The sequence below is a fragment of the Staurois parvus genome, unplaced genomic scaffold, assembly GCF_062004578.1.
Source record: "Staurois parvus isolate SC_StPar_1 unplaced genomic scaffold, SC_StPar_1.0 ptg001339l, whole genome shotgun sequence".
Lineage (NCBI taxonomy): Eukaryota > Metazoa > Chordata > Amphibia > Anura > Ranidae > Staurois > Staurois parvus.
The window spans coordinates 42,110-63,692 of NW_028319135.1; the positions used below are offsets into that span (position 1 = coordinate 42,110).

The following is a 21,583-nucleotide window of genomic DNA, read 5'->3' on the forward strand; positions in this document are numbered from 1 at the left end:
TCCCAAATGGTCAGTCCGCCCCTGGTAGAACCAGCCTGCCCATAGATGGATCGAATAGCAGATGGTCACTGCCAGGGGTGGACTGACAACTCATGGGGCCCCCGGGCAATAGGGGATCATGGGGCCCCTGTGTCCTTGCCCAAACTCAAAAAAGCCTATGAAAAAGGTACCAGGGGCATCTCATGGGGCCCCCTACTGACCCCGGGCCTTCGGGCAGTGTCCGAGTTTCCAAATGGTCAGTCCGCCCCTGGTCCTTGCTGAACCGCCAAAATTCGATCCATCTATGGCCGGCTTTACTGTATGTTTGTATAAGAACTGTGGATCTTGCCAGTTTGTATTTAGTGCATCACTAGAAAAATACAATTATTCCAATGAAAAGCTTTCTCTGGGCACAACAGAATATATTTTGACTCTTCTAGACCACTTAGCTTCACACGTTTGCGTTTTTTTTTTTCAAAAACAATGTTGGTAATTAATTGTGTCTTTGACACCTCTGGTGTGGTGAGTGAACACCGGGGTGTGTTGAGGCTGGAAAGAGTCCCATGACTGCTATATGTTAACATTGAACCATTGCAGATAAAGCTGAACAGTTCCAGCACAGACAATACCGCTGAGTGCCATCCTACGCAGGGAGACACGGTCATATTTTCTGCACTTTTATAGATTAAGGCTGGCCTTACATTATGCAATTTTCTTTCCTTCAACCATGGGTTGAAGAAAATAATTGCTGGATTTCCCCATCTGCACAGTGTTGTTGGGGTAATCTATCCTGCAGCGCTTTTGTGTTCTGCCGGCGGGGAGCCTTCCCCATTAGCGGAATACAATCACCACTGCTGGTGGCAATTTGAAAAAAAAAATTAAAACCGCAATTATTGGTGATCAGTGGCCCTTTAAACCCCCCCAAAAACAATCCCACAATCACCGGCGGTCACTGGCACTTTTAACACCTCCAAAGAAAAAAATCCAACAATCATTGGTGGTCAGTGGCGCCCCCCTCCCCCCCAAAAAAAACAAACAATTATTGGTGATCAGTGGCCCTTTAAACCCCCCAAAAACAATCCCACAATCACCGGCGGTCACTGGCACTTTTAACACCTCCAAAGAAAAATATCCAACAATCATTGGTGGTCAGTGGCGCCCCCCTCCCCCCCAAAAAAAACAAACAATTATTGGTGATCAGTGGCCGTTTGAAAAACCCAAAAACAATACCACAATCACCGGTGGTCATTGGCACTTTTAAGCCCCAAAACAAAAAATCCAACAATCATTGGTGGTCAGTGGCGTCTCCTCCCCCCCCCAAAAAAATCAAACAATCATTGGCGCCTCCTCCCCCCAAGAAAATCAAACCATCATTGGTGCTCAGTGGCACTTTAACACCCCCCCCCCCAAAAAAAATAAATAAATCATAATCAGTGGTGGTCTGTGACACTTTAACTACCCCCCCAAAAGAAAAATCAAACAAGCCAAACACAATCCCACAATCATTGGCGGTCAGTAGCACTTTAACAACCTCGCCCCCCCCCCCCCAAAAAAAAAGAAAAAAACTATCTTGCAATCACTGGCGGTCATTGGCAATCTTAACTTCCACAAAGAAAACATCCAACAATCATTGGTAGTCAGTGCCCCCCCCCCTCCCCCAAAAGATCAAACAATAATTGGTGCTTAGTGGCACTTTAACAACCACTCCAAAATAAAAAAATCAATCTCACAATCATTGGTGGTCAGTGGCACTTCAAATACCCCCCCCCCCCCAAAAAAAAAAAATCAAACAACCCAAACACAATACCACAAACATTGGCGGCCTGTGGCACTTTAACAACCCTGCCCCCCCCCCCCAAAAAAAAAAAAACAATCATGCAATCTCATGCAAACACTGCGGTCATTGGCACTTTTAACCCCCCCCAGAGAAAAAATACAACAATCGTTGGTGGCCCTCCCTCCTACCAAAACAAAATCAAACAATCATTGGTGCTCAGTGACACTTTAACAACCCCCCACCCAAAAAAAAAACAATCTCACAATCATTGGTGGTCAATCGCACTTTAACTAAAAAAAATAAATCCCACAATTGTTGCTGGTTATTTTTATAAGGTGGTGAGAAGGGGGGAGGGGGGTTAACAATGCCATTTTTTACAGCACTGCGTTACTTTACCTGACAATTGCGCAGTCATGCAACTCTGTACATAAATTAAATGTATGTCATTTTTTCCCACAAATAGAGCTTTCTTTTGATGGTATGCGATCACCGCTGTGTTTTTATTTTTTTTTGTGCTGTAAACAAAAAAATAATAATTTTTTTTTGTTTTTTTTTGCTATAAAACATATCCAGTAAAAATGTTTTGAAAAAAATCAAATTTCTTCACAAATTTAGACCAAAATGTATTCTGCTACACAGGGGCGGACTGACAACTCATGGGGCCCCTGTGTCCTTGCCCAAATTCCAAAAACCTATGAAAAAGGTACCAGGGGCATCTCATGAGACCCCCTACTGACCCCGGGCCCTCGGGCAGTGCCCGAGTTTCCAAATAGTCAGTCCGCCCCTGCTGCTACATATTTTTGGTAAAAAAATCCCAATAAGTATATATTGATTGGTTTGAGCAAAAATTATAATGTGTACAAATGGCGGTATACTGTATATACAGGTATTTATTTTTATACTAGGAATGGCGGCGATCAGCGACCTTTTAGCAAGACTGCGATATTGCGGCGGACAGTCTGGCACTCAATGACACTTTCTGGGAACCAGTGACACTAATATGGTGATCAGTGCTAAAAATAAACACCAATGAGAGGGATTATTGTTTTAAAGTGGGGGAGGGTTGAAGTGCCACTGACCACCAATGATTGTGGGATTGTTTTTTTTCAAAGGTGGAGAGGGAGGCTGAAGTGCCACTGACCACCGATGATTGTGGGATTGTTTTTTTCAAAGGGGGAGGCTGAAGTGCTACTGACCACCAATGATTGTGGGATTGTTTTTTTTCAAAGGTGCAGGGGGAAGTTGAAGTGCCACTGACCACCAATGATTGTGGGATTGTTTTTTTCAAAGGTGCAGGGGGAAGTTGAAGTGCCACTGACCACCAATGATTGTGGGATTGTTTTTTTCAAAGGTGCAGGGGGAAGTTGAAGTGCTACTGACCACCAATGATTGTGGGATTGTTTTTTTTCAAAGGTGCAGGGGGAAGTTGAAGTGCCACTGACCACCAATGATTGTGGGATTGTTTTTTTCAAAGGTGGAGGGGGAGGCTGAAGTGCCACTGACCACCAATGATTGTGGGATTGTTTTTTTCAAAGGTGGAGGGGGAGGATGAAGTGCCACTGACCACCAATGACTGTGGGATTGTTTTTTTTCAAAGATGGAGGGGGAGGTTGAAGTGCCACTGACCACCAATGATTGCGGGATTGTTTTTTTTCAAAGGTAGAGGGAGGGTTGAAGTGCCACTGACCACCAATGATTTCGGGATTGTTTTTTTTCAAAGGTGGATGGGGAGGTTGAAGTGCCACTGACCACCAATGATTCTGGGATTGTTTTTTTTTCAAAGGTGCAGGGGGAGGTTGAAGTGCCACTGACCACCAATGATTGTGGGATTGTTTTTTTCAAAGGTGGAGGGGGAGGCTGAAGTGCCACTGACCACCGATGATTGTGGGATTGTTTTTTTCAAAGGGGGAGGCTGAAGTGCCACTGACCACCAATGATTGTGGGATTGTTTTTTTCAAAGGTGCAGGGGGAGGATGAAGTGCCACTGACCACCAATGACTGTGGGATTGTTTTTTTTCAAAGATGGAGGGGGAGGTTGAAGTGCCACTGACCACCAATGATTGCGGGATTGTTTTTTTTTCAAAGGTAGAGGGAGGGTTGAAGTGCCACTGACCACCAATGATTTCGGGATTGTTTTTTTTCAAAGGTGGATGGGGAGGTTGAAGTGCCACTGACCACCAATGATTTCTGGATTGTTTTTTTTCAAAGGTGGATGGGGAGGTTGAAGTGCCACTGACCACCAATGATTCTGGGATTGTTTTTTTTTCAAAGGTGCAGGGGGAGGTTGAAGTGCCACTGACCACCAATGTTTGTGGGATTGTTTTTTTCAAAGGTGCAGGGGGAGGTTGAAGTGCCACTGACCACCAATGATTGCGGGATTGTTTTTTTCAGAGATGGAAGGGGAAGTTGAAATGCCACTGGACACTAATAATGATGGGGCTGTTTTATTGGGGGAATGGGGTTAAAGTGCCACTAACCACCAATAATTATTTTCAAAGACAAAGAAAGGAAACAGAAAATATAATTATTTTGGATTCAGTGTTGCATGACTGAGTACTTGTCAATCAAACTATCGCAGCACTGGGAAATGGCCTGGTAATGATGGGGTATATACAGGCTGGTACTGACGTGGCCAGGTCTACCCATATACAGCTTTCCTAGTGTCATTTGAACAAGTTTAGACGTTCTCCAAGGAAAGAACGTGCAAAAAATTCCCAAGGAGAGAATACAAAAACTGACAGCTGGCTGCAAGGAAGGTTCAGAAGCCATGGTTTCCCCCAAGGGATTGCTGGTAAGCAGTGGCACACGGGGTGCCCAATTATTTGAAAACAGTTGCATTTGTTTTTTACAGTCTGTTAAATTCCAAGAATAAACAGTAATTGGGTATTAAAGTCTCTGGAAGCGTGCCACGCTCAGGTTTAGTCCCCGCAGAGGCTTTGTTAACTTTGTGTCACCAAGAAAACCAGCAAAACGTGTAATTGGACCTGGAGGGCTCACTGTAATCTATCAGGAGTCCAGGCCAGAGCAATCCTGTACAGCAGGGGCTGGGGTGAGTGCATGTAGACAGGAAGTGGCTGAAAGAGGTGGCAGGAGATCCGCAGCACGAAGATGCAACAAAGGATGGAAAAAAGTCAAAACAAGGATTTTATTAACATAGTACTTGTTTAGTGATCAGATCAGAATATACACTTACTAGCCATTTTACTAGGTGTCAGTGCCAAGAAAATCTCCCCCACACCATGACACCCCCACCAGCCGGAACCATTGATACAAGGCAGGATGGATCCACCACACCATGACACAACCACCACCAGCCGGAACCATTGATACAAGGCAGGATGGATCCACCACACCATGACACCACCAGCCTGAACCATTGATACAAAGCAGGATGGATCCACCACACCATGACACCACCAGCCTGAACCATTGATACAAAGCAGGATGGATCCACCACACCATGACACCACCACCACCGGCCGGAACCATTGATACAAGGCAGGATGGATCCACCACAACCATGACACCACCACCGGCTGGAACCATTGATACAAGGCAGGATGGATCCACCACACCATGACACCACCACCACCAGCCGGAACCATTGATACAAGGCAGGATGGATCCACCACACCATGACACCACCACCACCAGCCGGAACCATTGATACAAGGCAGGATGGATCCACCACACCATGACACCACCAGCCTGAACCATTGATACAAAGCAGGATGGATCCACCACACCATGACACCACCACCACCGGCCGGAACCATTGATACAAGGCAGGATGGATCCACCACAACCATGACACCACCACCGGCCGGAACCATTGATACAAGGCAGGATGGATCCACCACAACCATGACACCACCACCGGCCGGAACCATTGATACAAGGCAGGATGGATCCACCACACCATGACACCACCAACAGCCAGAACCGTTGATACAAGGCAGGATGGATCCACCACACCATGACACCACCAACAGCCAGAACCGTTGATACAAGGCAGGATGGATCCCTGCTTTCATGTTGTTTACACCAAATTGTGATCCTACCATCTGAATGTCGCAGCAACCAGTCTGCCTATTCTCTGACATCAGCAAGGCATTTTCCTCCACACAACTGCCACTCACTGGATATTTTTTCTTTTTCGGACCATTCTCTGTAAACCTTAGAGATGGTTGCGTGTGAAAATCCCAGGAGATCAGCAGTTTGTGAAACACTCAGACCAGCCCATCTGGTAACAACAACTATGCCATATTCAAAGTCACTTAAATCCCCTTTTTCCCCATTCTGATGCTCGGTTTGAACTTCAGCAAGTTGTCTTCATCACGTCTAGATGCCTAAATGCATTGAGTTACTGCCATGTGATTGGCTGATTAGCAATTTGTGTTACCAAGCAGTTAAACAGGTGGACTTCATAAAGTGGCCGGTGAGTGTATGTCATCCTATTAGAACTACTTTAAAGCTTAACTCCAACCCCCAAACCCTAAAAGCATTTAATGTAGACAGAAGTGCATGAATCACAATAGGTAAACAGAATCATATGATGCCCAGCATCACTCTGGAATGCAGGGCATAATGGGCCCACCCCTGAGGAGTCTCATGGGCCTGAGATGTGTGAAAACCTGGTGGCCAACTACAGGAAACGTCTGACCTCTGTGATTGCCAACAAGGGATTTGCCACCAAGTACGAAGTCATGTTTTATGAAGGGGATCAAATACTTATTTCCCTCATGAACATGCAAATCAGCCATCATTTGTTAGACATGCATTTCTTTTGAATTTTTCATTGCTATTTTGTCTCTCAGTGTTACAATGCACCTACCATTCGATGTTTAAACCGATCATTTCTTTGTGAGTGGGCAAACATTCAAAATCATCAGGGGATCAAATACGCATTTCCTTCACTGTATGTTTCCTTTGGGAAGCCAGCTATGACTCCTTGCATTTTCACAGCTGGCTTCCCACTGTGCATGCATGAGAATGGTCCTGCAGCCTCCTGGGACTTGTGACATGTTCCAAAAGGTTGTGCGCAAAGGGGGAGGTGGGAGGCAAACTTTCACTCAGATCACCTAGACCAGGGGTCTCCAAACTTTCTAAACAAGGGGCCAGTTTACTGTCACTTAGACTTTATGGGGGCTGGACTGTGACAAGTGGAAGTAGAAAACATCCTGGCATTAGTGGGAATAAGCAGTGTTCCATCTTTAGTATTAGGGGGAGGAATAGTGTGTCTTCATTAGTATCAGTTGAAAGAATAGTGCCCCATCATTGGTGTCAGTTGGTGGAATAGTGCCCCATCATTGGTGTCAGTGGGAGGAATAGTGCCCCATCATTGGTGTCAGTTGGTGGAATAGTGCCCCATCATTGGTGTCAGTGGGAGGAATAGTGTCCCATCATTGGTATCAGTGGGAGGAATAGTGCCCCATCGTTGGTATCAGTGGGAGGAATAGTGCCCCATCGTTGGTATCAGTGGGAGGAATAGTGCCCCATCGTTGGTGTCAGTGGGAGGAATAGTGTCCCATCGTTGGTGTCAGTGGGTGGAATAGTGCCCTATCGTTGATGTCAGTGGGTGGAATAGTGTCCCATCATTGGTATCAGTGGGAGGAATAGTGTCCCATCATTGGTGTCAGTGGGAGGAATAGTGTCCCATCATTGGTGTCAGTGGGAGGAATAGTGTCCCATCATTGGTATCAGTGGGAGGAACAGTGTCCCATCATTGGTGTCAGTGGGAGGAATAGTGCCCTATCGTTGGTGTCAGTGCAGGGCAAGTAAGCAAAGAGCCACAGGAGGGGAACGGGAAGAGGCGGAAAAGTGAAACTTCAATGCAGTTATGTGCAGTGCCGGGACAGGTTCATTGCTTTCCCAGGGCAAGGATTCAGAACTGAGCCCCTCACCTGCTCCTAATATGTACCAAAGAATGGGTAAACAGTGCTGTGCCCATTCTCTGCCCCCTGTTACCAGGTTTGCATGGAGTGTTCACTACACCAGGGGGCCCTTCAGCTGTTGCAAAACTACAAGTCCCATCATGCCTCTGCCTTTGGGAGTTATGCTTGTAACTGTCAATCTTGCAATGCCTCATGGGACTTGTAGTTTGGCAACAGCTGGAAGGCCACCAGTTTGACACCCGTGCACTACATATTTGGCCAATCAATTGCTTTCTAGCAGCTGGAAGGTAGTCACACATGTGCAGTGTGATTTCCGTGGCAGCTGTGGCTGAGAGTGAGCATTGTTGAAGACATCAGTAGCTGTCAGATCAGACATGAATCTGTGGCCTGCTGGTTGCCTGCCACTGTTTGTCCGCTGTGCTCTGGGTGGCTGCCCCTTCTGCCCAGCCCTTGTCCCAGGCCTCGGTTATATCTTCATTATATATCTTTTTCTTATAGCACTATGTAAGTGCCAGGATTTGTTTTGATATTAACATATACAGGGCAGGAGAGGCAGCACCAGCACCTAATCAAGCATACGTGCAGACAAGGAACATGCTGACTGGAGGAGAGAGCAGAACAAGAAGAGGCTGGGGAGGGGGCTGGGAGGTGACCCAATTTTATCACCTAACTGCCAGGGCAAAAAAAAACCAGGTCAACAAATTAGCCCCAAAGTTGAGGAACTTTGCCATATGGAGGAAGATAAAATGGAGGTCTTTCGTACAAGATGGGAAAATCAGGTCAACAAATGAGCCCCTATAGAGTTGAGGAACTTTGCCATATGGAGGAAGATAAAATAGAGGTCTTTCGTACAAGATGGGAAAAGTGGGTACAATTTAAAAAGTCAGATGCATACCCAGAATATATGAAATAGGGAAAAGAAGTAAAAGGGGATAAATATAGTATAGTATACTATCAGTATTAATCAAAGAACAGGATTTTTAGAATGAAGTTAAAAGTGCATAATCATAGGGTAGTTGGGAGGGGGGGGGATAGCAAAGGGGTGGGGTAAAAGGTCACCAAGATTAAGGAAATTTGCGGGGAATGTTATGATAGATAGGTGGAATGTAATTTGTCTGTTTAATTGGCTTTTGTATATTTAAAATGGTGATGTGAAAAATGAATAAAACTTTTAAATAATAAAAAAAAACAAATTAGTCCCATTGTCTTGCAGAGCGGTGCAGGAGCGGACTGACAACTCATGGGGCCCCCAGGCAATAGGGGATCATGGGGCCCCTGTATCCTTGCCCAAACTCAAAAAAGCCTATGAAAAAGGTACCAGGGGTATCTCATGGGGCCCCCTACTGACCCTGGGTCCTCGGGAAGTGCCCGAGTTTCCAAATGGTCAGTCCGCCCCTAGAGCGGTGTATATCCTAGGATTGGATGGATAGAAATCCTTAGACGGGCTTAGCTGTTCAGCTTGAAAGAGCTGTAAGAAAATGTGTCAGCATTATGTCAAGTCAAACGGATAATTAAAGAAAAAAAAGAATGATGAAAGAAAAGACTTTGGGGACACGGCTTGCAGCAAGACTCTAATTTTTCCCAAACACTCCAAGAGCAAAGGCTAAAAAAAAAAAGGGGGAACAAACTCATTTTGTTATTTCATTAAGTGTTTTTAGAGAGAGCCAGTCTAAGTGCATTGTCAGATCGAGTTTACAAAGAGCCGGCTATGTGTTAGATTTCTATACTTGTCATTGTCGGCTATTTTTAGATGCCAGTGACAGCCAAATCGGGCCAGCCTTGTCATTCCAAATGCGCAGCGTGGCTCTTATAAAGGCGTCTTTTAATAAGAACTTATTTGTGGCACTTTTCTCTTCCTCTTCCCCTTGGTACAATACACAATTTAATGAGTTTCTGTCTTATTCAAGCCTGACATGCATTTCTTAGAACCTAATGTACATCGCCTCCTGTCACTGTGCTAATGCTGTCAATTCTTGACGTGCTTATCCATCACCAGGCTCTCAGGAAAGAATTTAAAATGTCCCTGTGACGTCAACGGGCCCCCAAAAAAAGCCTCAATGCCAAGTTTAGTCAGTTGTTTAGAGGCCTCACAATGAAAAGCCAGATAGCATGAGTTAAATCTATTTGCACACAAGAAACTCGATGCCCATTGTCTCTTCTACAATTACCACCAAGAGGTTGCCCTAAAACCATAAAGCCTTGCAGATGCAGAATTAGGAGAAGGATTAGCAGGACAAAGGCAGATTAGGCGTGTGGATAGCATAACAAATATGAGTAAGCAGGAGTCTATAACCTCTTGCTTGGCCAAAATGTACGAGAGTAAGTTTGACCATAGTACAGGGCCTGGAAAATCCCCAGCAAAGTCTCCCAAGTTGGTCAACAACATGGACAGCAAGCTGAACCTTCTCAATGAAAAAATGGACAAGCTGTTGCATTTTCAGGAAGATGTCATGGGTAAACTGGATATGGTTTCTCAAGGTGTGGACCTGCTGGAAAAAGGGATGGATAAACTGTCGGCCTCTCAGGGACCTAACCCACAAAGTCCAAAGGAGAACATTGAGCGGACTGTGGAACAAAGTAGTTTCTCAGAATTAATGCGACTTCTTAAAATGTTACGTGAAGAATCTATTATCCACCAAGAGAAACTAGATGGCCTTCAAAGGATGATTTCAACGATGGATAAGGTGGTGGCCTTTGTTGGGAACACTCTCAAAAACTCTAAAATTATGGATTTTATTCTAAAGGGTACGGTTCCTTGGAAGAAGAAGGAGGAGGTTGGTGATTATTCTCACATAGCATTCTTAAGGGTCAGGTGCACTTTTGAAGCTCTAGAGCCAGCTTCAGTGATTAGCTAGACTAGTAGGGTAATGTCTCTGCTTTCAAATGCTTTTGGTGACTCTTTGCGGGATGCGTTCTTTCATGTATAAGTCATCTAGCCGTGTTCATTAATTATAAAATAAAGAAAGACGGTTTAATGGCTTACAGGCAGTGGTGAGTTTCTCTCTTGAATGATTGAAGGAGGGTTGGGGCCCACTTCATTATAATGAGATTGATTTCAGCGTACTCCACTAGACAAGAGCTTAAAAACTAATTTTTATTAGAGTATATCTAAGGAATTTTACTACAGTTGGGATACATAGTTGTAGTATGATAAATTTAACTCCAGAACAGAACCAGTTAATACCCAAACAGCATTGGGTGCCACTAGAGGAGCCAAATACTGCATTTTATTAAAAGTGCTTTTCCATTAACATTCAAGTATATTTAAGGCAAATTTTATTATATTCATTTGGATACAGTAGGGAAGGGTTCAAACCCCATAAGGCTTTTTGTTACCTGTGTCCCATTGGGGAAATTTCCTGTGACATTCTCTCTTGGAGATACAACAGGAAATCAGAGATAATCTTTCTTAGGCAGGCAGAAAGGTGTCTCCATTGGAAGATTTCTCCTCCATTCCTGATGTGGTAATAATTTTAAAATGTTGATTTTTTAATTCCCTTTTTTTCCCTAGTGACAGTGGTCACCAGAACAAATGGAGAGGTTGAATCTCTCCAATGTGGACACAGACAGCAACAGAAACTTGAAAAGGGTTCTAATCCTTCCAAACTCCTTTCAAAACTAAAAAAAAAAATTTGCTTTGAATAAATTTCAATTGTTTGTGGATAAACTTCAATTTGCCTGTACCCAGGGATGTAACTACAGATCAAGGGTCCCCATAGAAAACTTTTAATGGGGCCCCCCATATAATTCCCTAGAGCCACTGATCTTAACATTACATCAAGGGCAGGTAGCAGGAGAGCTGTCAAGTGAGTCAGTGCAATATTAGGGACTGGTGCTGTGGACAGACGGTCTTAGGGTGGAGGGGCATCAGTGCAGAGAATTACCTTTAACCAATATTTTCCCACTAGCTACTCCATCCTCAGAAGCTCCTCAGTTTTTTTTCAGCATCTCAGATGGTAAATTCTAAGCCCTCCAAGCCTTTTCACCACCATCACAGCAAGCAATGCTGAAAGAGGCGTTGTAGTAGTCAGTAATAATAAGAGTTAATTTCAGTGCTGGTCGGGATGACTAGAAGCAGTAAATCAACACTACTAAGACAGTTAAAGAAATTCTCATTGCTACACAGTCTGCAAAGGGGGATCTATAGCTAAAGATTCTGAAATCTTCCCCTGTGCATCTGACATCCATAGCTCCCAACTTTCCCTGATTTCAAGGGACTGTCCCTCATTTGGAACAAAGTCCCTCTTTCCTCCTCATTTGTCCGTCATTTTGGGCTGATCTATAGAGTTCAGGGGCGGACTGACCATTTGGAAACTCGGGCACTGCCCGAGGGCCCGGGGTCAGTTGGGGCCCCATGAGATGCCCCTGGTACCTTTTTCATAGGCTTTTTTGAGTTTGGGCAAGGACACAGGGGCCCCATGATCCCCTATTGCCCGGGGGCCCCATGAGTTGTCAGTCCACCCCTGATAGAGTTGTATATGAAATACAGTATTTATTTATCAGAAAGTATTTCCCAGTGCTAAACCTTTCATCCAATTTCTAAATTGCTGCATTTGGATATTTCCAAAGCCAATGTAAAGGAATAGCAGCAGTCAAAAAACTACTTGTGGGTTTAACCAATCATTTTTTTTTTGGCGTAATTCTCCTCTAAGGTGGACGTGGCAGGGGGCCAGTCCTATGCCTACATACTTTTGCTGATAGGTGTCCTTTGTTCCCATCTCAGAAAGTTGGGCAGTAGGGACATCTGCTTTTCTGGATTGTAAATGTCATAGGGGGTACAGGGTCAGTGTGATCAGTATCCTCTGCAATCCTTAAAATTACATTGATAGATATTTGTCTTACCTTCCCATACACACAAATGTTCTATGTTTAAATTTCCTCAACAGTAACCTACTTGGGTTCCCTTCCACCCCCAGGCCCCATAGCAGCAGCATGGGCTGGTATGACCATTGTTATGCCAATGCTTGTATAGTATATAGCTCTGCAGACCACAGTATATACAGCACAATACTTAACTACAACTGACGGAGAGATTAGAACTCCAGGCAATGGGAAACACGATAGGTGAAGGGCTTGACCAGGGCCAGAAGAGTTCCTACCCTCTGTCCTGGGTATACAAGACTGAAAGTCAGGGAAGGTACAAAACATTGAATTGTCAGAGTCATGGGAAAAGATAAGAAATCTTCCCAATGGGACACCTCTAGTAGTGACATCTGTATAATCAAGGCTTTTTTTCTCAGACAATAGGTGCGGGAACTGTCCCTCTCCATGTCACCCCTCGTCTCTACCCCCTACCAGGGGCGGACTGACAACTCATGGGGCTCCCAGGCAATAGGGGATCATGGGGCCCCTGTGTCCTCACCCACACTCCAACCACACCCAAAAAAAGCCTATGAAAGTTACTAGGGGCATCTCATGGGGCCCCCTACTGACCCTGGGCCCTTGGGCACTGGCCAAGTGCCTGAATGGTCAGTCCGCCCCTGCCCCCTACCCATCTCTGAGCACTGTTCTTTGGTTCCACCCCCTCCCAGTACTGTCCTTTTATAGAATACAGAACCAAGTATCATTTTGTGCTGCTAAGTAATTTGTATGGAATTTGTTAATGATAACCAGAAAAGCAGTAAAATAGATCCCCTGCAGCCAGCAACAATAGATCCCCTCCAGAAACATTAGATCCCCCAGCAACAAAATATCCCCCTGGCAGCAAGAGATTCCCCAGCAGTCAGCAATAGTAGACCCTTCTCTCAACAGTAGAGCCATCCTATCAACAATTGACCCCCCCCAACCCCCAACAGCAATACAAGACCCATCCCCATAAACAATAGATCCCCCACTAGCATCAATAGACCTCGCTAGCACAATAGACTCCCCAAAAAATAGATTCCCCCTCCCCAGCAACAATAGATCCCCAGCAGCCAGCATCAATAGACCTCCCCAGCACAATAGACCCCCCCCAAAAATAGATTACCCCTCCCCAGCAACAATAGATCCCCAGCAGCCAGCATCAATAGACCCTTCAGCACACTCCAGCAGCCCCTGTCATTACATACATTCAGTGCTGGAACCTGAAAAAAAAGCCCTGTGTATAAGAGAACTTTCCTCGATTTGAAGATATTTTCTCTCACTTCCAGTTGTTTCCATGGGACGGGAAGTAAAGGGAAACCTGTCATATATGACATTGATTGCAAGTCTCAAAGTTCAAAACTTAAAGCCAGGGGTGGACTGACAACTCATGGGGCCCCCGGGCAATAGAGGATCATGGGGCCCCTGTGTCCTTGTACAAACTCAAAAAAGCCTACGAAAAAGGTACCAGGGGCATCTCATGGGGCCCCCTACTGGCCCCGGGCCCTCGGGCAGTGCACGAGTTTCCAAATGGTCAGTGCGCCCCTGCTTAAAGCATAACTCTGGAACTCTGGGTAGATATAAAAGACACTAATTAATTCAGATCTGTAGTTATCATTAATACAATTTTAATGTATTCTTAAATACAAGCAGCACAGGTACCTGAAGGTGACCTGATATCAGCTTCTTTGCAGTCCTTGTACAGCTGGGCTGGAGCGTGAGCTGAGGAAGCAGCACAAAGACCCATCCAGTTTATGTACTGACAAGAGACATGCTGATAGGAGGAGAGAGCAGAGTGATGAGCCTACCACTGCACTGCTTCTACATTTACTGTCCTGTCTCAGGCTGGGGGCAGGTCCATGACAGCCTAGGCTCAGAGGAAGTAGGTCGAATAAGGCTGGATGTCAAACTGAGGATTTCGAGTGGCAGAAAAAAAAAGTACTGTGGGGGAAATCTTTGCAGCAAAAGCTGGTTTTGTTATTTTATCTTTTAATGGGCTGTTCATTTTATTCTGTTATTTTTGGCTGGAGTCCTTCTAAGAAAAAAAATAACATTTTGGCTTTTGCTACTTTATAGCTTTAAAAGGCTTGATCCAGCCAACACATTGATTCCAATCTCAGATACTAGAAGCGACTTCTGTTGATCTGTTGATTTTATTGGGACTTCGTTTTGTGTCTCTATGGGGTTCCACTGGATCTCTGCAACAGTTGGGTTCCCAACTCCGCCCACTAGCTGAGATCAGCATGTGGGGGGTACCCAGTGGTGCATTTTGGTTTTGTGCTGCCCTAAACAACAACATTAAATCGGACACCCCCACCCCCCCAAATCAACATTGGAGCGAACGGGGTGAAGGGTGCATTGGAACATAATAAGAGAGAGAGAGACATAGTGCTGTATATATACAGCACTACATCCATCATCAGAGGGGAGATCAACCAATGAGGCTCTGGCAGGAAAATGTCCCACCTACCTGCTCAGCTCACCCTCCACCCTGGCTGACAATCATCTGGTCTGTCATGAATCATCCCAGCCAGTGGTATATTTAGGTTTTGTGCTGCCCTAAGCAACACAAAAATCAGCCACCCCAACCTCCCCTGCAGAGAGAGCCTGATACCAACCAGAACCCCTCCACCGTGGAGAGATCATAAAACTGACCAACAACCCCTCAAAAAAGAGAGCCCGACACCGACCAACACTCCCTCCCTAAGCTCAGAGAGAGCATAACACCAACCAGCAACCCACCCCCCCCCCAAAAGGGGAGAACCTGACACCAACCAACACCACCTCCCTCCCCTCTCCCTGGCCGATGACAGCCTTCCACTACCACCACCTGCCCCATACACCTGTCGCAACCCCCTCCCCAACGAGTGTGAGAAAGAAACTCACCTTCACAGCTCCGGATATTCCCGGCCACGAGAGTTAGGTTTGCCTTGCGGTAAATACGCCCCAAAAACCCAGCTTGTGCTCCCCAACACATACCCAGGGAGTGCCCACAAATATGGGACGGGTGGGCCACCTCCAACCTACCAGATCCGATGGCCTCCTGCCTGGTGTGGCCTTCCTATGCTGAATCCTTCACATCCCGCTCTGAGCTGCCCCCCCCTGAAAAATGCCGCCCTAGGCAAACACCTTGTTTGCCTTTCGGTAAATACGCCCCTGTCCATACCCCATTTTGTAATTTTCCTTAATTTCCATTATGCAGCAGGAGGACAGAGAATTGGAGGATAAGGATAGGAGTTGGGAAGACCACAATATACAGGAACCCAGTATGGGATATGGCCTACCAGCCTATACCTATAAATTAAATATTACTCAAATGCTGGCCATACACAGTCGGGTTTTGTTGCAAATTTGATCTGTCTCAAATAATAATAATATATCAACCACCGAATAGCACAAAGATCTTCCCAATGAATATAAACTGAATAGACATTTTATTTTTTTGAAGGTAGACCTATAAATGGTATCCAAACTAGTTCCAATGCTGTAGCAATATTTTTCTTTTTGATCCAACCAGTTGTTCTTCTGTACTAAGTAAAATAAATAGAATAGAATGATCTATTTTGCCGCTGCTGTCTGTATCCTTTGATTCCTTAAACTGAATTTTATTCCTTAAAAATCACGTTCCAGGGAGAGATCTTACAAAGCTCGTGGAATACAGATGATTAAGTGAGATCAAATACTTGGTAGACACGACAGGACAACACTGAAAAGGGAATTTTAAAGAATGTCTTGTAGACAGAAGATAAAATAGCGAGTCTAACCCCTGAGCAGTTCAGTCTCTTGGTAGGAGGCAAGGATTGCGTTCAGATCCATCACTGTGAATATGTATGGTGCCAAGGGGGTATAACCAGACTTGTGAAGTCTGGACAGCATCTGGCAGTGACTGTAAAAGAAAAATGAAATGGAGAAAGATGGACCTGTTGATTTTGCAGCACCTGCTGTCTGTGGAGGAACACAAAATTAATTCAGCAAGTAGATACTCAGATTCTCAAAGGCAAGAAAGCCACATTTATTGAGGCGATAGTGTCATTAGAAAATCATTGGCTTGATAGAGAGTGGTCAAGTTGGCTGGACATACTTTAAAGGGGCACTCTTAAGCACTCTTGGGTCCCCGAACCACAGTACAGGGGCCCAGCATTAGATATATATTTGCATGCTAAGTTATGTGTAAGTGTAATGCTTCCAGGGATTTATTACATATTTTATTTTTAAGAGACTGAGGAAATGCTACTTCCTTGCCTGCAGAAGACTGATGACTTCATCTCAACCTAGGCAACATCACTGAGCTGGAATTCAAGGACTACTTTTCAAAGATGACCTTTTAGTAGCTTTACAAGTTTATAGACGCAGGCGTACCGCGGTTTACGAATTTAATTCGTTCTGCGGGACTTTTTGTATTGCGAAAAATTCGTAAACTGAAACGCGGTTTCCGATAGGAATGCATTGAAAACCAATTAATCTGTTCCGGTGGTCAGAAAAAAGTAAAAAAAAAGTCTTTTATCTGTTCAAAACTCTTTATAAAGTGCACTTTGAAGGCATAAATACTGTACAGGGACATGATTAAAAATGTATTCGTAAATGCATTGAAAACCAATTAATCTATTCCGGAGGTCAGAAAAAAGTAAAAAAAAGTTTTATCTGTTCAAAACTCTTTGTAAAGTGCACTTTAAAGGCATAAAGGGGCATGATTAAAAAAAAGAAAATTCCTAAATGCATTGAAAACCAATTAATCCATTTCGGAGGACAGAAAAAGTAAAACAAGTCATATCTGTTCAAAACTCTTTATAAAGTGCACTTTAAAGGCATAAATACTGTACAGGGACATGATTAAAAAAAATTGTAAATGCATTGAAAACCAATTAATCCGTTCGTATTGCGAAAAAAATTTGTAAACCGAGGCATTATTTTCAATGGATTTTCATTCGTAAACCGAAAAATAATTAACCGAGGCGTACGCAAACCGAGGTATGCCTGTATGTTTGAAATAAATAAAACCAGTTGTGGCAGCCATATTAGTTCAATTTACACACATGATGGGACAAAGGGAGGGGGGACAGTAGGGGCATAGCACTGTCATACTGGGGAGGTGCCATGTGGCAAGCAGCACATACGGCATGCATGCGCCAGATAAGGGACTGGCAACTAGTAGGCTGTGGCTTCATATCTACTGATGTCACATGCCAGCCACCTATAGCCAACACAAAGAGCACATTGATCGTGTACAATCACCTCCCAGCTGTTAGAAAGTAAATGATTGGCCATGGACGCAAGGTAGCCTTCACATTCTAAGTCGTGTTAGCAGCAGGGGAGGGGGTGCAGTCCTGTATCCTCGCCCCGGGTGTTGGACGAACCTGTCCCGGCAGCACAGTTTCCTGCTAATCTGTCAGTCCATGGTTACACTTTTATTGATAGATTTGTTGGGTAGGTGCAGTATGGTTTAGATGGGCAGTAAGCACACACAGTCCTGATTTTCCAGTATTATAAAAATAGTTCAACGGTACAACCAGGCTTGGCGGGAGGCTCACCCATCTGGGACCACTTACATCAGTGCAGCATAAAGACAGCAGTCTGAAGACTCAGAGATGCTGACAGTGTCTGCCCCAAGGAGCGGAGTGTGCTCGGCCGGACCAGCCCAAAGAGGAAGCTTCTTGAGAAGGTAGGCATAGTTTCTGCTCTCTCCCTACTCCAACAGAACTTTTCCCTACCACCAGTGCTGTCCCTGACAGATGGGGACCTGTCCCTATGCTAGCCACTCACAGAAAGCTTTCCCAAACCCAGGATCATAGTCTTAAATAGACTGTGCCCGACCCAAGATGGCTGCCAGCATCACATAGAACTTGAGCAACCAACTGGATCACTGCCCCGTTTGGCCAAGGAAGTCATTGAGAAACCCAGTTACTCTCAACTTCCTCTCCCATCTGCATTGCCACTGTGGGCAAGTGCCGCCTGCAGTGGAGAATACAGACTGCACTTGCCTGTTACTATTATACAGGATTTATATATCGCCAACAGTTTGCGCAGCACTTTACAATATAAATGGAGACAGTACAATTACAATACATTTCAGTAAAGAAGGAATCGGAGGGCCTGGCTCGTGGAGCTTACAATCTAAAGGAAGGGGGAGGTGGTACAAAAGGTGACAGCTGTAGGTGATGATCTGATGGAGGTGGCTCAAGTACAGTTCTTAGGTGGAGGTGGGGTAGGCTTCCCTGAATATGTGAGTTTTCAAAGGTTGCCTAAAGGCAGACAGGATGGGGGCTGACCAGACATGCTGTGGTAGGGAGTTCCAGAGCATGGGAGAGGCTCTGGATAAGTCCTGGAGGTGAGCGTGGGAGGAGGTGAGGAGGGAGCTAGAGAGCAAGATGTCTTGGGAGGAGCAGAGTGGGTGATTTGGATGATATCTGTGGATGAGGTTGGTGATGTAGCTAGGGGCAATGTTGTAGATGGCTTTGTATCTGCCTACAGATTTTGTACTGAATACACTATACCACCTTGGTCGTTTTTCCGGTAACATACACAGGGAGCATCTACAATTCCATCTACTAAATGCCCCAATAAATACATGGAATGGCAAACAAGTAAAAAAATCTCCTGAACAGATTCCAATGAACAGGCAAACTGTTATCTCCTGGATGCCCTCCTCTCTTAACAGTCCTTGTTCACGGTTGCAACTTTTTTGTTTTGAAGGCCAAAGATGACACTGAAGAGAAAGAAAGCAAAGCAAAGCATGTCCTTGCCAGCAGAGGATCACAGATTGACGTGCAGAGAGCACCACCAAGTAAGTGGAAATCTATGGAGGATAATCCAGTTTCCTTTTTTTTATGGAGTAGCTTTTTTCAGAGTTTGGCCATTTAGCAAACCAAGCCACTGAGACCAGTTCCTGCTGAACTTATGGGAATATTTATTGAGGTCCAAAAGAGGCTACCTCCTTTGGGTATTGTTTTTTTGTTATTATAACTGCTTTTTTTGCTTGGGGTACATTTTTTGGAAAACGTTTGTGGAAACCTAACCATCACACCTACCCATAAGGCCAAAAGTATGTAGACACCCCTCCAAATCATTGAGTTCAGATGTTTCTACTAAAGAGTACTGTTAATTCCAGCATACAAAAATATTTTAGACAAATATGACCTTCCAGCCTTTTAGCAGCAGTTTGGGAAAGGCCCCTCTTTAACACAGCATGACTTCCAGAATGCCAGCTTGAGTAAGACATGGTGTTATGAGTTTGGTGTAGAGGAACTGGAGCAGCCTGCATAGACCTCAACTCTGCTGAACACCTTTGAGATGAATCAGAATACTTTTTTTGAGCCAGGACCTTTTGTCCAACATCAGAAGGAGCTGGAGGGGGGAGGAAAACTCGATATTAGTGTCCATAGTTTTGGAAACTTTTGGCCTTATAGGGAAGAATGAATTTTGCGGGGTTCATTTCCTTATTTCTTCGAAAGAGGAACATTTATTTCTCTCAGTTGACGACAGATGTTGACTAAGGTCAACAAACTGTTGTCTTCACCTCCCACTCAGTAAGGCTGACACAGACATTTTGAGTACCCAAGCCAACCCAAAACTCAAGAGAGTGAAAAAACCAACAGACAGAGTAAGCCCCTGTATTTACAGCTGTGGTGAGAGAATAAGTGAAGAATTTAAAGTGTAACTGTGGCTATGCCATGAACATTAAAAAATGCTTATATTCTTAAGGAGCTCTAGGTGAGCTTTGAAACAAGCCCTCACGTATACCTGTAGCTGCAGGCTGTGGAGCAATTAGTCCTCAAAGTTCACAAGTGATAACAGTGAAGTCTTTCAAGCTGTTTTCTTGACAGCTCAGGTCACTCTGCTCCCCTTTCCTAGCAGTGACCCAGCACAGACACAGAACAGTGTGCCTTGGGAGGAGTCAATTCTTGACTGCCCATAGCCTGGTTACAGTTTAAACATTGAGACCTTGGATCTCCGAGAAATCTGAGAAAGCCAGTGTATGATTCTATCTGCCTGAATTCATGCAAAACAAAACTATCTGTTGTGAGGGACAAGAAGTATGAAAAATTAATGTCTGTACACACATTGTCACCACAGACAGATATATTCAGAGATTTGTCATATACAATAGCACTCTTCAAGAGACAGGGATTCTTTAGTTTGCATTAAAAGCTTTAGGGACAGTTTTAATAAATTTCAAAATAGAGTTTAATTATGAGTAGGTCAAAATGGTGCAAATAAAATATTTACAGAAAAAAAAGGTGTTACGAAGAAATAGAGAAACCATAAAGCAACATAGCTTTAAAAGGAGTTGAAATGAAGAATACTTGCAAAGTCCTTGGTTTGAGCAAAGTTCAGTCAATAAGCAAGGTGTTATCGGCTCTCATAACTTGACAGATGTTCCTCCATTGATGGTAAAATGAGAGCTTAACCACACGTCCTGCCATTTCCTTTTTTCTGTGGTTTCAAAGGGGTGTTGACAGAGACTATCTGACCAATCATCCGGTTTAAGGGGCGGGCGCTGGGAGGTCACCACATTTATGACCAAGTCCCAAATACAGTTTCTTATAAGTATTCATATTTCTTAATACCTACCGTTTACAGTCTGCTACCATGCAGATTATTGTCCATCATTAAATTAGCTTAAAAATGGATATAGATATACTATATCAGGTCTCGGATATCTATTTCTCATAGGAGGGGTATGGGGACCTGATCTACTCCGATACCTCTTAGCATAGAGATGCTTGGGTTCAAAATGCTACCCAATAACTGAGGGAGTATATATGACTATATGTCTATATTCTGGCTGTGCTGTAATGATTTCATGAGTTATGAAATATGCTGAAGTTTTAGAATCTTGGCTGATAAGCCGGCTATCAGAAATGTGTATTCCAGTATGGTATTCATGACCCAAGATCTGTTAGGTCTTTGGATTGCTCAAGCTTGCCAGGGTGACAGTTTTATTAGGGTTTTCAGACTGGAATTGTGGATAGGGTAATGGAAAGGTCTGTGTATCTGGTCAATGGATTGATAACAAGGTTCTGGCATCAGTTAACAGTTTGTGTATTGTATAATGTGAAGGATGGAGGGGGTAAAAGGTCACTGGGCTATGACT

At 44.4% G+C, this 21,583-nt stretch overlaps 1 protein-coding gene across 3 annotated transcripts in view; it reads left to right on the forward strand.

Annotated features, from left to right (window-relative positions):
- The window catches only part of MYLK3 (myosin light chain kinase 3), an 86,262-nt gene that overhangs the window by 20,416 nt on the left and 44,263 nt on the right, over positions 1–21,583 (forward strand). For 2 of the 3 annotated variants that reach the window (XM_089661448.1, XM_089661447.1), the window contains exon 2: positions 19,183–19,273. In XM_089661448.1, coding sequence (XP_089517574.1) covers positions 19,183–19,273 — 91 coding nt within the window. Of the gene's footprint in view, positions 1–9,817; positions 10,425–19,182; positions 19,274–21,583 lie in introns of those variants that run through there. The other variant, XM_089661446.1, reaches the window with a different exon arrangement.